This window comes from Peromyscus californicus, unplaced genomic scaffold, assembly GCF_007827085.1.
Source record: "Peromyscus californicus insignis strain IS unplaced genomic scaffold, ASM782708v3 Scaffold_13__1_contigs__length_99412109, whole genome shotgun sequence".
NCBI classification, from domain to species: Eukaryota; Metazoa; Chordata; class Mammalia; order Rodentia; family Cricetidae; genus Peromyscus; species Peromyscus californicus.
In genome coordinates, this window is record NW_026294424.1 from 83,160,689 (window position 1) to 83,178,775 (window position 18,087).

The following is an 18,087-nucleotide window of genomic DNA, read 5'->3' on the forward strand; positions in this document are numbered from 1 at the left end:
ATTTCTTTTACATTCTGTTCATCTGTGTCTTCACAGACTAGTCGGTTATTTCATTTCAGGATGGCTTTGAGTCATAAACAGCAAGGAAACACTTGTTCCTTCTCCTTCATTATTTGTGTGTGATATCACCTGTGTTTGGTCATATAATTCGTTCACTTTCCTGAAGATGAGGACATGAAATGAGGTCATAGAAAGTCAATTTCTTTCACTGTCAACTAGGTATGAAAAAAGAATGCTTTTCTGGCCACTCAGTGGTCTCTGTACGTGTAGGTACCATGGGGACAATTTGGATGACAGTCTTGACTAACTCACTTTTTGAGGTAAGTAAGACAACTGGTCTGCTACTAATTATCTTTCTATTGTGTCAGAGAAAGTATGTCACAGTGGCAAAGACCACCATCACTATCATTTAGGTGTGTGTTCTTCTAAAAAAAAAATCCCAAGAAAGAGATTCATATCAGATGAAAATATTCCACAGCAGACCTGTTTCACACACAGCCAGAGCTGGGATGGTGACACAAAACTTCTAAACATCCTCCATGATTGTTCTTATTGCTCTGACTTTTTCTCAGTTTACATTTGAGGCAATGTGAGCTTTATGGGAGATTCTAATTTAGAAAGGATGAGAAAGACATGGAAAACCTATAATCAGCTTCTCCCTTTCCTCATGCAAATTCCTTATTACTGATAGATAAAAGCATATTTAGAATGAGTAATACATGTAATTCAGTTCTTAGCTTTTAAAATACGTCATGTTTCCATGCAAAGGCCCAAACCAAAATGTTCAAATGGGAGATACAGAGCACAGTAAGGAACAATAGTTGTGAACAGTTTAAACTCTTATGTAAACTTTGATATTTTACATAACTTTAATGAACTGACAAAGGCTTCTGGGGAAAACAGCTCCAGATGGCAAACACACGCAAGGGATTTTAGTCAAACAACTTTTTGGCAAAGATTGTATGATTTTGTAATTGGGTAGGAACCAATGGAATGCGAGTTGAGTCTGGTTAATGATCTGCAGTTATTGGTTAAAGAAGTATATTAGAGCAGATTTTCCTGCACACATCTCACCTTTCCTATCAACCCCACAAGCCTCTGGCACAATGAAGTGGGTGACCTTCCTCCTCCTCCTCTTTGTCTCTGGCTCTGCTTTTTCCAGGGGTGTGTTTCGACGAGATGCACGTAAGAATTTTATTTTTTTTACTGCTCCACTTTTATCTTAATTTCCTAGTAACGGAAGCCCTGCATTTTGAGAGAGTTAAGGTTTCCTTTAGTGCTTATTTCTAGACTTTGATGATTTTTTGCATCTGAGAACCCTTGTGTGGTTATATTATTAATATACTTTAGACATCTTAGGTGATAATAATGAGGTGATTTTTTTAAAGTTTAGTTTTACATTTCTTTTAATTTTGAAGACATACTAGGCAGAGTGACTTAAACTATACTGAATACAGCTGAAGCCAGAATCTTCACAGTCTCGAAGGTCTGTTTACTCTACCATGCTGTACTAAAAACTAAATGTGTGTGTTGTTAATTTTATGAATGGGGCTTCCATTTGTATTGACTTTCATTTCAGATTGTCTTAGTAGATCCTTAGAGACATGACAAAAGCATTGACTCTCAGGTTTGGATGCAAGCTATAAACAGTTTTAAAGCAGTGTTCGTGGTGAAAGGGCAGTTCTTTAAATGTAGAAGGAAGGAGTCATTGGCAGATTCATGGTTTTTGTAGAGATCAGAGGCCAGTGTCTTAAAGTAAAGGAATAGCCTAAGTGTGTGGAAAGAAGTGTGAAAAGCAGCATTATAATTGGTTACTGTCACCCATCTTTAAATATATTTTGTGTTTTTTGTCTCCCTGTTCCTGCAGACAAGAGTGAGATTGCTCATCGATTTAATGATTTGGGAGAACAACATTTCAAAGGCCTGTAAGTTAAAATGTTGAAAGTCAATTTAATGTTTCTGGTAGTATTAGTTCCAGTTCTAAATTGCCCTTTTTCCCACCTTGAGCTTGCAAAATCGTAGGGCAGCACTGTCCAACAGAAATATCTCCATTGGAGGAAAAACTGTGGACCTGTGTTGAGCATATGGCAGCCAGAGGACACATGGTTACTGGGCACTTGAAACATAGCAAGTCTAACTGAGGAGCACACATTCAAATGTTATTTATCATTAATTAAATATATCTATTAACTTGTGGCTAATAGCTGCTTTACTGGAGAATGAGATTCTGGAGCCCACTTTAAACTTGTGAAGAATGGAATCTTAGTTTTGCTTCTGGAAAGGCCTATGATATATAGCTCCTTGAGAGGCTAACTTGCTAATTCTTCTTTACACAATAAGACCCCATGCTATTTTGAGAAGATTATTTTGTCTTTGTAGTACTGGGGACTCACACATGTGAAACAAGTGATCTATAATAAAGTCACATCCCCAACCTCCAAAATGTTTTAATGTAGTAAAAATGAGAAGTTTATATTTAAAAGTTCAATAGTGTCATATACCCCCGATTAACAGCGGGGTATATGGATTAGAAAAGAAATAACTCAAAGGACTTACATAATGTCTAGCCTTGACAATGAAATGTATTTAGAACATAGTTTACTTGTTTGCCCCATGTTCATAAATCTACTGACACACATATGTGTCTATACTTCAGCATGATAGTAATCCATGTTCCTTTTGCTTGGAAAGGCACCTCTTCCTGGTTATGCCTCAGAGAATAGCTGACAGAAATAGGCTTTCTAGAGAGTTCTAAGAAAGATAGACAAAATATAGATGGTATACACATACACAATTTGCTGTTTAGGAAAGCCAATTACTTCACAGTAAAATTTTATTTCTATGTCTGTTTTCAGAGTCCTGGTCACCCTTGCCCAGCATCTCCAGAAATGCCCATATGAAGAACATGTGAAATTAGTGAATGAAATAACCGAATTTGCAAAAACATGTGCTGCTGACGAGTCTGCTGCAAACTGTGACAAATCAATTGTAAGTACATTCTGATTTTGAGGATCCCTTTGCCCTTTTTATGTAATTCTGAGTGTTTCAAGGGAAAACAAATACTTTCTCCCACATCTAAGGCCCAGGGAACACTGTGGAAGAGGGGGCAGAATGATTGTTAGAGCCAGAGGAACTGGGATTTTGCTATGAGATTGTCTCCTAGTAATGTCAGAAGCTAGATTCAAAATGTCTCACCAACATGACTGGCCAAATGTGAGCTTAACAGTAACAACACAATAGACGTGCCAGGGTGGATGAAAGACCACAGGGCCTCAACCCTACACAAAGAACTGCAGGCAAACAAGGAATGCTGAGAGCAGGAGAAACTGGCTTCTCCAGGGAAGAGAGAACCAATTGGTTAGTTCAATACCAATGGTCAGCCCTGAAAACATGCATACAAGTAACATTATACAGACTAACAGGCTCTATTTAGGATTAATGAGAAATGAGGTCATAGTTCTGAAAGAGAATAAGGGGGCATATGTGGGCAGATATGGAGGGAGAAAAGGGAAGGAAGAAATGATGTAATTATAAAGTAATTTCAAATAAGAAAAGAAGCATTAAAAATTATTAAATGATCAAAGTTGCAAGTAAGTGGAGACATTCGAGCCATGTTCACAAGTTAAAAAATTCTTGGAGGCTACAGATAGCAATTATAATATTTTTAATGGCAATTTGTTATTTGTACAATTTTTTCCAAGCTCTAAAATCTGCTTTCTGTTCACAGAGGCAAATAGCAATAGCATGCTTTTATGTATTATTTTTTTTTTGTGTGGTGAAAGCCCTCTACCCTCTTATTGTAACTGACAATAACCACAATACCATCAAGCAGATTCCTAGAATTTATCTTGATTATCCGAGAGGCTATGCTACATGATCAGTCACTGAGTCCCTCTTCTCTCTGGCAGCCATCACGCCTTTTGGATTCTGTGAATTGAACTGTTTTAGGTATCTTATCTGAGTAGAACCACACAGAACGTGTCTTTCTGTGACTGGCTTATTGCACTTCCCAACATGTCCTCCAGGTTGGCCCATGTTGGTGCCAGTTGCAGAACGTTCCTCTTTAAAGGCTGACCGTAATCCCTAGTGTGTATACACCACACTTTTATCTGCCCACCCACATTTTCTTTATCCATTCATCTGCTGGTGCCTGTTTAGGCTGTTCATACATTTTGATTATTACAGGCAATGCTACAGTAGCCTAGGAGGGCTAATGTTTTCTTGACATAATGGTACTATGCTAATCTTCAGAATGCATCAGCTGATTACTATGCTATTTGGTTACTTGGGTAAAATTATAGTATAGCTCTTTATTTCTGTTTTAGGGACATGAATATTTTATCCATAATTAAAATGTGGGGTTTTCAGTCATTTAGAAGAAGTTCAGCAATTTACAGGTAGGGCTTCAGAACCTGAGGCCTGAGCTTCTCTGACTGCTTAATATATAGGCAAAGCCATTTTTCAAATGTGTCTCTAGGCCCTTTCTTTTTGCTTTCTTCTGGAAACCTTTTCCTCTCATTGCAGAGTTAGTGATTCACACAAAATACTACAGTTCTACCTTGATATTCCTAAAAGTACACTTTTGAAAGTTAATAATTTCTGGTTAGATCAGTAAAATTTCCACGATTTTAAATGACTTTTGTAATTAAAAATGAATGAGGAAGGGAGGGATTATTTAACAAATGAAGTCTTTTGGAATGGGCGTTGTTTCTAGAATAAAGAGGATATCTGTATTTTAATGCATTCCTTATTTATAGTAGATTGTGTTATTCCTCAGTTTGACAGGAAACCTACCAAAACCTTGGGCTTCTTCAAAAGGAGCAGACCACATGAGAAGTTGTGTGAATACGCTGCTCCTGAGCATGAATGCACATGCTCCCTCAAGTCCTAGCTTCCCTTGATTTTATTTTATTATAGTGACTTTTCTTCTAGCTTTTAGTGCCAGACAGAAAACATGTAGGGCAACATTCTTTAAGGCCATTAGCTATTTGTTTTTCTGTTTTATTCACCAAACACAGTACTGTGGCACTTGGCTATTACAAAAATTACCCAAAAATAGACCAATCAGAGGAAAATATCTGGATTTCATACAATTTTTTTTTGCTTCAGAGTTTAAAAAAAATTATATCATTAACAAAATTTCATACTTAAATTTATTTAAGTGGTATATAAAAACATAAAATTGGATATATTTCAAGGTGTCATGTGATGTTTCAATATAGGCACATATCATCTATATACCTACACACAAGGTACTTACTTTCATAACCAAGTTTTATCCACACATTCAGTTTTTTACATTGCTCTTTGGTTATAGAGAAAGTCAGGTACTGGCAGGAATTTGACAGCTTCTGTTTCCCACTTAGCAAACTCTTTTTGGAGACAAGCTCTGTTCCCTTCCAAGTCTTCGTGAAAACTATGGTGAACTGGCTGACTGCTGTACGAAACAAGAACCCGAAAGAAACGAATGTTTCGTGCAACACAGGGATGACAACCCCAACCTGCCCCCATTTGTGAGGCCAGATGCTGAGGCCATGTGCACCTCCTTTCACGAAAATGCTGCCTCATTTATGGGACAGTAAGTAAACAGATATCTATGTTTTAAATTAGAAGCTGGGCAATAGCTCCACCAGTAACCCTTATGCTAATAGTCATCAAAACCCCAAATAACCATCATCAAGACTGGGAAGGTTTTACCTTGAGGTGATTTTTTAAAAATATAATATTTGATACCATAAAACTAAGCACAATGATAATAAAACAAAACAAGGATATTTTGATCCTGAAAACAGATATGGTCTGTGTGAAAAATCTGAGATTGAGAAGTTCTAAAATATTCTGAAGTGGTGTGTGTGTGTTTGTGTGTGTGTGTGTGTGTGTGTGTGTGTGTGTGTGTGTGTGTAATGTTCATGTTCTCTGTGTAAATTTCATTTTAGTCAGCAATGTTGCATCACCTAAATTTAACTATTTACCGAAAATATGCACATGTAAATATTTGCACGCAGATACACAAATTTAATCTACCTTCTCTCACTTGAGAAGAACAGAGACAGGCCATCACTCATGGCCACAATGAGTAAAATTGGTCAATTACAAATCTTTGGGTTGGGGCTGACTGATGATTTCTGTAGTGTTATGTGCTGTGGGAAATGATTGCCTGCTTTCTTCTTTTTCCATAACTCAGCTATGTGTATGAAGTCGGCAGAAGACATCCTTACTTCTATGGCCCAGAGCTCCTTTACTATGCTGAGAAGTACAGTGCCATCATGACTGAGTGCTGTGCAGAAGCTGACAAAGCTGCCTGCTTGACACCAAAGGTGACCCCTGGGAAGATGGGGACAGAACTCCTCTGTATACCAAACCCAGAGATTTGACCGTCTTACCGTTGATTTAGGAAATCTGAATCTCTGAATGAGACTTCTGTATGTCATTAGAAAACCTTCTTCGCTCTAAGTTACCAATGGATTTTAGTTCTAATACCTTTCTTCCTTCTAAGATTTAGCAGTGATGGTCTAGAGAGGGAATTCTTGGGTGTGTGTTTACTTGTCTTCCCATTCTTTATGGTGGTGACTTCTGGAGTATAATAGCATTTGTCACACTGGACAGCAAGGGCTAGTTTGTTTGTTTTTTTGCTTTTTATTTTCTAATCCTTCTTTGGGACATTTTAATGGAAATAAAATTCAAAGCAGTGCATTTTACTGAGGCTAGATGTTGGAATCCATTCCTTCCTTCCATCAATATTTATTATGTGAATCATTTGTTTTTCTTAGGCACTTTTACTCATTTTATGAAAGGTGATGAAGTAGGGACTTAGATGAATTAGTTACACAATTAAAAAGTCACTACTTTATATATATATATATATATATATATATATATATATATATATACACACACACACACACACACACACACACACACACACACACACACACTCGCCCTGGGTATTACTATACATATCAGGACCCTTCCCCTGGCAATATCTCTATACTGCTTTTTAAGTATCTAGAATCCTCCACTATGACCAGACTGATTTTTGTTCCCTTAGGTATCAAAATAATCACATGTCAAAAGGAGTACTTGTGAATTCAGGTGTAAATTATCTTTTAAAATTTCCATTGGGAGGGAGGGTGCAACTCAGCAGCAGAGCCCTTGCCTAACATGCACAAGGTCCTGATTTCAACTCCCCACCCAAACAAGTTATTTTGGCACAGAGCTGTCTGAAGTTTTGAAGGTGTGTGTGTGTGTGTGTGTGTGTGTGTGTGTGTGTGTGTGTGTGTGTGTAGAAATTACCTTTTCCAATTTTTTTCAACTGGATTTCTTTTTGTAGCTTGATGCTCTGAAGGAGAAAGCGTTGTCTTCATCTGTCCACCAAAGACTGAAGTGCTCCAGTATTCAGAAATTTGGAGAGAGAGCTTTCAAAGCATGGTACATGTTTTTTATATCACAGTTCACATCTTGATAATGATAAATGTCCTGTCTACAAGATTGTGCATTTATAGCGTACTTCACAAAAAGTTGATAGCGGTGAAATCAGAATAACCATAATAATTTGACAATTTTGTCTCAGTGTTTTTGTTTTAAATTGTCAAAGAACTTAGAAGACTTGATTTTTGTCTAACAGAAGACAGATAATTAGATCCCTCCTGTTTATAAAGACCAGGAATCTCATTTTAAAAGATTAAAAACATACAGTCGCAGTCAATGTAATTAATTTACTTAATTTATTTTCCCTTAATCAGAAATTGACTGTTTAATGTCTGGATAATAGAATTCAGCCATCAACCAATTTGGAGTTATTACTTTGACTTTTCTTACAACTCCACTTCTGTCCCTAATCTCATGTGTTTGCTCCACCCTCTCTTGCTTTTATATCACGTAGCTGAGTCCGGGAGCATCCTTTAATATGTAAGTCAAGACTAATGTGCCCGCCCCTCTAGCACCTCTCCTGTTTGTCAATAGTGAATCAACCCACCAGGAGAGAAAATGGAGATGACAGACACTGTGCGTGTTCTCTAGAGACTGTCAGCAGGAATTATCCTCACTGAGTCATCCTTAATATCCAAATTCTTAAAGCCAATCAGATCAATAAATATAGCAACTCCAACATGAAACAACACACTGTTACATGTGCTATGATTGGTTCTTGCAAACAAGTTTCTTTATCAGAGCTATAGAACTGAAAATTTTTTTTTGAAATAATGAAGATCTTGGCTTTTTACATCTTGCCATAGCGCTTAGAGGCTATCTGCTGGAACAATTTCTTGGCAGAAGGATCCATGATATAAACTCTCTAATTCTCTAGAAGTTCGGGAATTTTTTCCCTCCACAGACATTTAGAATTCAGAAAGGTATGTCTTATTTAAGACAAAAGATGATGAATCTTCATTTCCAGATAAGAAAACACTGTCATGTCATTATGTAATTTAACTTCATGGATCTTTTAATTTAGTGTGTTGTAACACTTTAAAATCTAAAGCCTGTTTGTGGTCACATTGCTAAGATGTGACCAAGCCCGGGACAGAAGCCAGGTGAGGACTCAAAACTTGATGCCCCTCAGACAGCCACCCTTTTAGGAATTCCTCTTTGATTTTAATTTTATGAGGCATTGGCTTTCCATGCACCACCCACATTCTTTCAGTAGATAATTCTGCCAAAGGAAAATGTAACTATTAACTATTGTGTCAGAACTTGTATTGTAAGAACTAGTGAATTTTTATAATTTTCTTCATTTCAGTTTTGAATTTCCTTGTTATAAATGGTATCTTTTCACTGCTTACAAATACAACATGATAATAATTCTTTGATGGGGAAATTTTCTTTTTAGGGCAGTAGCTCGTTTGAGCCAGAAATTCCCCAATGCTGACTTCACAGAAATTAGCAAATTGGCAACAGACCTTACCAAAATCACCCAGGAGTGCTGCCATGGTGACCTGCTTGAATGCGCAGATGACAGGGTAAGGAGTTGTTACATGCTCACAGTCAGTGAGTGGATGTGTTTGGCTGCATCTGTGAATACTGATAGTGGTTGACTTGGTCTCTGGGCTCTCCTTTATTCTACCAAGCTTTCCTTGCTTTGTGACACTTTCCAGAAAAAACAAACAAACAAACAAACAAACAAAAAACCCAGAACAAAACAAAAACAAACAGAAAAAAAACAACCCAAAACAGTTTTCTGAATTGTTAAATGACCTGAATCTCTTCTGTTCAGCTACATTCTAAGGAGGCTTAAAGGGAAAAAGAACAGTTACAAATATAGATTTCTAAGATGTTTTGGGGAGAGAAGCGGGGCTGGAGACCCCACAGATTGGAGAGGCTTTTAAAAATTGGTGCAGTTTTTCCTCCATAGTCTCTCCCCTAATTAACTGTGGGTTAAGTACATAAATCTTTGCTGTGACCTCACTTTCTCCAAAGTTGTATTACTATATCCTTCACTTCCCCCTTCTAAAGATTAAAAATACAACCAAATCTTCTTCTGCTACTATAACCCTGGAAAACTTAAGATTGATATGTTATGTATGTAAGCAGGGCCTGTAACTCTGCTCAACAGTTTTAGTTTTAAAATACCCACCTTAATTTGGGAGGAATACTTTGGAAAATAGCACTAATTTTTTTTTTTTTTTTGGTTTTTCGAGACAGGGTTTCTCTGTAGTTTTGCGCCTTTCCTGGAACTCACTTTGTAGACCAGGCTGGCCTCGAACTCACAGAGATCCTCCTGCCTCTGCCTCCCGAGTGCTGGGATTAAAGGCGTGCGCCACCACGGCCCGGCTAGCACTAAATTTTGTGGAAAAAATAACCTAAAGTATCTCAGTCATAGAAACATAAATTAATAAACCATCAAAGCTAATCAATTTAAATAAATAAATAAACGACTTGTTCCTGAACAGTCTTTCTTGAATCTAAGTGTTTTATTCACAGCATCTTGAGTCTGCAGGCTCTGAAGCACTATGTGGGTGAGAATGTGTTTGCAGAAGCCGCTTTGGTTATGTATGGTCTAGAGCAGGATGAATATGCTTTACCCACATAACAAAGGTGTATGGGAAAAACATGTAGCAAAGATAACTTCTCTAAACATTTGTTTTCCTTTCTTACAGGCGGAGCTTGCCAAGTACATGTGCGAAAACCAAGCATCTATCTCTAGCAAACTGCAGGCTTGCTGTGACAAACCAGTGTTGCAGAAATCCCACTGCCTTGGTGAGGTAGAAAATGATGACATGCCTACTGATCTGCCTTCATTGGCTGCTGATTTTGTTGAGGATAGTGAAGTGTGCAAGAACTATGCTGAGGCCAAAGATATCTTCCTGGGCAAGTGAGTATTTGCCTTTCCTTTCATAGGTTTTGTTTTGTTTTTGAGATCGGGTCTCACTGTGTGTGTAGTTCTGACTGTCCTGGAACTCACTATGTAGACCAGGCTAGACTCCCAAGTGCTGGGATTAATGGCGTGTGCCACCATGCCTGGCTCCTTTCATAGTTTTGGCAGAACTGAATAAATTAGGAAGCTACACCAAGCTTTCTTTGGAGTTACCATGACTTCTGTGGCTCCCAGGAAATTTGTTCACCCTTGTCATTCTCAGCCTTTAAAATTTACCTGAAAAGTATGTTAAGTAATTTAACATATTATTATGAAATCACACGTGAATTTAGCATAAACTCAATGTTCCTTACCTCACAGGGATATTTCTGGAAATCTTTAGAAATATTCCATGAGTATATAAATTGGATTTATTACTTAATCATTCTTATAAGTAGATTTCTTTTTTTTTTTTTTTTTTTTTTTTGGTTTTTCGAGACAGGGTTTCTCTGTGTAGCTTTGCGCCTCTCCTGGAACTCACTTGGTAGCCCAGGCTGGCCTCGAACTCACAGAGATCCGCCTGGCTCTGCCTCCCGAGTGCTGGGATTAAAGGCGTGCGCCACCACCGCCCGGCATAAGTAGATTTCTTATCTAATGCATTTGAACATATTCTGTATTATTTAACTATCTCCTTACCTGTCCACCTATATCTATTCATCTGTGTGATTACAGGAAGAATATCTATCTATCTATCTATCTATCTATCTATCTATCTATCTATCTATCTATCTAAACTAGTGTCATATTGATATTTATGTATATAAAACACAAACATATACATATAAACATCAATATGATACTAGCTGTTTCATATTTCTTTGAAAAGACCAGAATGTCTCAGTGTAGCAAGACAGGATACAATTAATAACAAATGACTATATCTATATGTTTCCAGTAACTGCAACAATTAATTATATTGTTTTATTATTAGATTATGATTGTACCCTATGCACTAGATAGTACTTGATAAAAGATTTTACTTATATGTAGAAGAAAAAGGAACTTTCAGCATTGTCTCTATTTACCCATTTGCTGAGATACTTTGTAGACATAATTCAAAACAAACTAGATATACAGTAAAAATAACTATGAATCAACCATTTGATATGCACCAGTCTCTGTGTGCTGTGATAGAGTGTGCCATGTATTTATCCCAACCCACGTTGTTAGAGAGATGCTATCCTTCTTTCCCTTCTATTTGGAGGAGGTTAATGCACTGATAGTGTTAATAAGTTGCCCCTGCAGAACAGTAAAATACATCGTGGTGGGAAAGCTGAACCTGGGAAGAGTTATATCTGGTCTCAACTTCTTGCTGCTTAGTTTCCTGCATGGAGCTCATTCCAATGCAGGACGCCTGGAATGTAAATCACTATTGAGATTACTTATGTCAATCTGTTACTTCCTCATCTATTTAACTCTGTATGTTCATCTTCATTAGGTTTTTGAATGAATACTCAAAAAGGCACCCTGACTACTCTGTTGCCTTGTTGCTGAGACTTGCTAAGAAATATGAAGCCACATTGGAGAAGTGCTGTGCTGAAGCTGATCCTCATGCATGCTACGGCAAAGTGGTAGGTTTCCACAGGCCAAGAGCACAGCAGCTCCTGGCAGCACTTCCTACAAGGAGAAAGGAAGTGATGGACTAATGAGAACTGATATATAGGTTAATTCAGATATTTTCTTGAGATGTAGGCAAGCCTGAGCTCTTAAAGTTATTAATCATTATAGGATAAACACTGGATAAAATGTAAGGAAACTTCTAATAATCACTCTAGAAAGGGAAGGTTTGAAGAAAGGAAGGAATCTTTACTTGCATAAAATCATTATCATAGTTTTTTTCCCTTTTCATACTCTTGAAAATAATATAGAGTAAATTCAAATGCCAACTAAAAGAGATTTATTTAATTTAGATTTGAAGACAGTTAACCTGATACCCCAAATTGTTCGCTATTAGCAATAATGTCTCAAAGGAGTTTGTATACTCTACTACTTTAAAATACTTTCAAACATTTTGGAGAAGGTTTTGGAGCAAGTTTGTTGTGGAGGACGTCAGGGTTTCGGTCAACACACACTGGTTTCTGACCTATTTGGGGCCAGAAGAGAATCATATTTTACAAAGAAGCTGCTGAATACCAGGCATCACTCTGTGACTGAGTCTGGAAGTAGAATTTCTCATCTCAGAGACCTCAAGATCCAACTAGAGAGATTGCCTGAAAATGATGGCCCTGTCTATTGAAGGTCTGCTGTTCATTAGGTGTGATTTTAATTTCATCCACTAGTTAAGTACACATAATACCCCTGTAGAGGGGATCAGTCTGAAGCTTAGACATTGGAAGAACTGTTGCACAAGAAAACATGTCAGGTGACCTGGTTCAAACACAGCCATTCAATTCCAGAGCCTGAAGATTCTTTTCGACTTGCACCAAATAATGTTGCAAATAAAAAGAACAATTTAAATGTAATGTGACAGACATGACAGGGAAGATCTCCTGAAGTGTCTTTGGACAGAAGGAAGGGAGAAATGCAAGTAACCTTCTTTGGGCTCTCAGGAAGGATGCTATAAACACAATTCTTTTATGTTGCAGCTTGATGAATTTCAGCCTCTTGTAGAGGAGCCTAAGAGCTTAGTCAAAGCTAACTGTGAACTTTTTGAGAAGCTTGGCGAGTATGGATTCCAAAATGCGTGAGTAGTTTTTCCCCTTGGTCAATTTGTAATTATTTAAAACAACGTTTAGGTCACCCAATATATGGTCTTAGTAATAAAAACATATTATTGTTAATCCCTATGTATCAAATAATCTGGAGAGTAGATAACTTCCTTTATAGGAGAGGACTATATCCCTGTATAATATAAAACACTGGTCTTTTGGGTGTATACAGTTTTGAGGGCTCATAGGAAACCTTGATACCTTAGAACTGGGAGTATCCTTTGAAGGGTAGGTAGAGTTTATGAGCAAACAGTACAATGATCTATGGTAGAACAAGAAGTAGCATGCTTTGGACAGCAGAAGCTCAAGAATTGATAGAAATGCTGAACACAAAAATATAACAAAAGATTTAGATAACATTCAAATGTTACATGAATAAGGGTTCCCTTTGGGAAACATTAGAACTTGGGAATTAAACCTAAACTTTGATAGTTGTGTGTGACATTGTATTCCTATGGAATTTCATTCCTAGAAGAGATAGAGACTGAATGCCCTGCTGGAGTAATGTCCCAATTCCATAAAACCTTATCTATGGAGGTAAAGTGAAGACACATTATTCCTTATTCAGGTCATTTACATTTTAGCATTCTTCTAACTCTAGCCTTTGGAGTTGACATGATTTCTTCACTTGAGTAGACTACAGTCATACACTGACTTTTATTATTATGGTGCATTATTAAATACTAGATGTTATTAGATGCTAGATAATGTACCAGGCAGTCACATTAGTTCCTTTGGTTTAATCCTTGCACTGTTTTTTATTAAACCAGCCATTTTTTTAAGTTTATCATAGTGTTGATATGTGTAAGTTTGTGATATAATTTATTTCAAGCAACACCAAGTTCATTAATACTGTTAGACTAGAGAAATATAACTCACTTCCTTATGATTTTAGTACAGATCTAAGACTAAGATCATATGCTCCAGGGAGTTTTCATGGTCACCTAGTTAGTAGCTCAGGACAAGGCCTTCCTCTAATACTGTACTATCATCCTGGAAGTGAAGAACTTTGGTTCATGTGGAAAAAATATCTTAGTTGACTTGGGGTAAATTTTCTCTTGTTGAAATATTTTACACCAGACTAGTTTCCTGTCTGGATAGAAACAAATAAGTTATTTTTTTATAACAGGCTCCTAGTACGTTACACCCAGAAAGCACCTCAGGTGTCGACTCCAACTCTTGTGGAAGCTGCAAGAAACCTAGGAAAAGTGGGCAGCAAGTGCTGCGCGCTTCCTGAAGAAAAGAGACTGCCCTGCGTGGAAGACTATGTGAGTCTTTTAAACTACGATAAAGTCAGCAGTGCTGGGCTTTTGTCTTTAGACTTTGATAAATCTGACTTTTAGGAGCAAGGGTGTGCTGATATGTGCATGTGTATATGGTAGCTGATATGGGCACCTATATTTAACTGAAAGAGAATTTTTATAAGTCATATATTTGGTTTCAAAGATAAATAAATCACTATGGCAATCAAGGCTGAATTCACAGTTATTAATTCAATATGGCAATTCTTTTAGTGCATCAGAAAGTGAGTGTCTGTGGATCTATTGACTGTTCTGCTCCTCTGCCTGCCTGTTCCTTAGCTGGCTGCAATCCTGAACCGTGTATGTGTGCTTCATGAGAAGACCCCAGTGAGTGAGCAGGTCACCAAGTGCTGTACTGGATCTGTGGTGGAAAGGCGGCCATGCTTCTCTGCTCTGCCTGTTGATGAAACATATGTTCCCAAGGAATTTAAAGCTGAGACTTTTACCTTCCATGCTGATATCTGCACACTTCCAGAGAAGGAGAAGCAGATGAAGAAACAAACGTGAGCCATATTTTCTTATTGCAGAGGTCTGTAGTATAGACAGAGAGAACTGTCAATTGGATAGTTTTATTGATGCAGTGATTACATACCTTAGAGAGAATTGTTTCGATGTTGGCCTTATTGAGTTGAAAGAGTGTCAACTTTTTTCTATGTGAAAAAAATGTATTGAAATCTTTCAAATAAAATATCTTTAGTACTGTGCATAAAAACCACAGAAGACTACAATTCCAGTTGAGGCACAGTAGAAAATGCTAAACAGTTAACTGGTGAACTTATATAGATATAAAATTGGCCCTAGAAATCATAGAAGAATTTATTTCAAGGTATGAATAATTATCTGTAATTGTTCCATGATGAAGCCATAGCAGAGACAAGACAAGGCTACAGGTGTGACTTCTGAGAATAGGAAAAGAAACAGCTGGAAATGCACATAGGAGGGTGGACTCTTCAATGCTCTTGTGAGAGGTTACAACAGCATGAAATGTAGCAAGAGGTTGTCATCACCTCTGGGGACCTGTGATGGTGGTCCAGACCGTGTTACCAGACTCATCCCCTACAAAACTCTTTTTCTCCGGCACTGTTTGCTCTACAAATATCAATGACAGAGACCCAGCAGTCTCTTCTTGCTTGGCTTGTTTTAATTCTTATAACATCCCCATTATTAGCTTCAAATGGCGCAGATGTTAGAGAGCCATATTCTGTATATTAAGTGCAAAGAGAGAAGTTTTTCAGGAAATTTCTGGAAACTACATAAAACACAGAGTGACTTACACTGATTATTCTATCTGATCCAGTCCTAGCTTAGTGCACTTATTGCCCTCACACGTAGTCAAGAATATTAAGGTTGGCAATGGTGTGCTTAGTCCTAGAAGCCAAAGTCACTTGGCTCCAAGATTTGTAACCTTGAACTGTGACTTTGCCATCCTTGATGTCTTGGTTTCATGCATGGGAGTCAACATTTCCTTGTTCTTCCTGCTCTCTGTCCTAATGCAGTGCACTTGCTGAGCTGGTGAAACACAAACCCAAGGCTACAGGTGACCAGTTGAAGACTGTGATGGGCGAATTTGCAGCTTTCTTGGATAAGTGCTGCAAGGCTGACGACAAGGAGGCCTGCTTCTCTGAAGACGTAATAGAGCTTTTTGCATTTTGATATGTTCAATTTCCATTTTTTTGTGCATTTGGTCAGGTTGGGGCTGAGACACTCATAAGCTGAATAATGTGATCAATCTAGATTGTGTTCACTACAGAACTGTAATACAAACTGACTTACATAGTTCTTAATTTTTATGTCCTACCACACTGTAGCATACAAAATGTTTGTAAAAGCCATTCAGTTCCAAGTGTATGACACTTAAGAACATAGAAATATTTGTAAAGCCCAGAATCATTAACTCATTTAAACCTTGTCTTGAAATGTTACATTTTGAATTGACTAATTTCATACACGAGAGGTGAACATTTCCAGTTCCATGTCTGAATCATTTCACATTTCCCCCTATGGCCTAACAAGAGTTTATTTTATTCTTTTGGATACAACAGGTATCAGTGAGCTTTGCTTTAAGAGTTCTAGGAGAACTGTAGTTAAGTGATACAAGGCATGTGAATTTACTTTGTTAACACTGTGGAAGTGTAAATTCTAATAGTCTTTCTAACGTTTTTCTAACATCTATCTTTTTTGTGTGTGTGTTCAGGGCCCAAAACTTGTTGCTGCAAGCCAAGCTGCCTTAGCCTAAACACATCATAATCACAAGTATCTCAGGTAAGTGTATTTGGGATTTTAAAAAAAAGTAATCATAATCATTTTTCCTAAAATGGCTAAGATTTGCTGACCATTTGGCAAGAGCCATGTAGACTAGCACCTGCCACCACTCTTAGGCCCTCACATATGTTCACTGATTTGGGTTCCATTTTCAGATAAGAAAATGAATACATAAAGGTCTAGATCAGTGCAATTTACCCAAGGGGCATCCAAACTAGGAAGAGAAGGAGCCAAACTGGAGAATTCACACCAGAGCTGAGGACTTAATCACAGCTCTGTTATGACTTACATGGTGTACTACATGGAGTCACACATGTTAGCCCAGTCAAGGGTAGCCTAAGAATAAAACTGAAGCCATATGAAAGAACATTTTTAAAGTCAAAACAGTTGTGTATTGTTGATTCTGCAGAGTTTGAGCCAATAATTCTGTCAATTAGTTTCACCAGAAGATTCAATGTAGCTGTTTTATGGGGGTTCCTGTTTCATAGTAAATAATCTGCTTCTGAATCTCTGATGTGTCACATGCCAAGCTATTCCTACTTCGAAACAGCTTCCTTTGAAAATGTAGATAATTGAACAATAGCTATGTTGATCAATTTTGTTTGAAATATTTTGGAAGAGAATTTAAAAAACAGACCTACAATGGAATAAGATAACAAAAGAAAATTGTTCCTCCATATCAAAACACATACTTATTGTGTATTCAAGCAAAGAACCTACAGATACAGGGTTATTTCAAAATTATTTCCATTTTAGAAGGAAAAGGAAATTTTGTTGCATTCTGAGAAGACAGCTTTCATTTTTAATAAATTAAGGAATAAGTAGATCTTGAGAAATGGTGAGACCTCTAACTTTGACACTTGAGGGCCCTGATGGGACCAGTGATGAAGAGGAGGTGTCAGAGCATGCAACAGTGTATCATCTGCCCCTGAGTGAGGGAGTTCAGCTAAATGTAGATCATGCTTAGGCTGTCTACACTGGGGAAAATTGCAACAAAAATCTAAGAGATTCAACATTTCTAAAAATAGATTTGGAAAACATATTCCATTTTGAAAAGAGCACTTACATTTCCCTTTCTGTTTTTCAGTCTACCCGAGAAAAAGAGAGACATGAAGACTCAAGCCTTACTCGTCTTTTCTGTTGGTGTAAAATCAACATCCTAAGGAACACAAATTTCTTTAAACATTTGACTTCTTTTCTCTGTACTGCAATAAATAAAAAATGAAAAGAATCTACTCTGTTGTTCACGACTATATTTTCCAAAGGCATGCTCCCCCTGACAGGCTCTAGGAAACTCTCAGGTGCTCTTCACCGCCACGTCCTTGTAGGCTCTAGGAAACACTCAGGTACTCTTCACCTCCACAGCCTTGTAGGCTCTGGGAAACCCTCAGGTACTCTTCACCCTCAAAACCTTGTATGTAGGCTCTGGGAAACACTCAGTTTTCTCTCTTCTTTCCCTCAGCAG

At 37.5% G+C, this 18,087-nt stretch overlaps 1 protein-coding gene across 1 annotated transcript; it reads left to right on the top strand.

The window, feature by feature from the left end:
- The first annotated feature begins 1,055 nt into the window (after positions 1-1,055).
- On the top strand, positions 1,056-17,857 carry Alb (albumin). The gene is made up of 15 exons (XM_052735975.1): positions 1,056-1,185; positions 1,868-1,925; positions 2,856-2,988; positions 5,367-5,578; positions 6,185-6,317; positions 7,331-7,428; positions 8,828-8,957; positions 10,095-10,309; positions 11,790-11,922; positions 12,937-13,034; positions 14,189-14,327; positions 14,640-14,863; positions 15,857-15,989; positions 16,555-16,622; positions 17,710-17,857. The coding sequence occupies exons 1-14, from the start codon at positions 1,107-1,109 to the stop codon at positions 16,594-16,596; spliced, it is 1,827 nt and encodes a 608-aa protein (XP_052591935.1). The 5' UTR covers positions 1,056-1,106; the 3' UTR covers positions 16,597-16,622; positions 17,710-17,857.
- Positions 17,858-18,087: the final 230 nt, after the last annotated feature.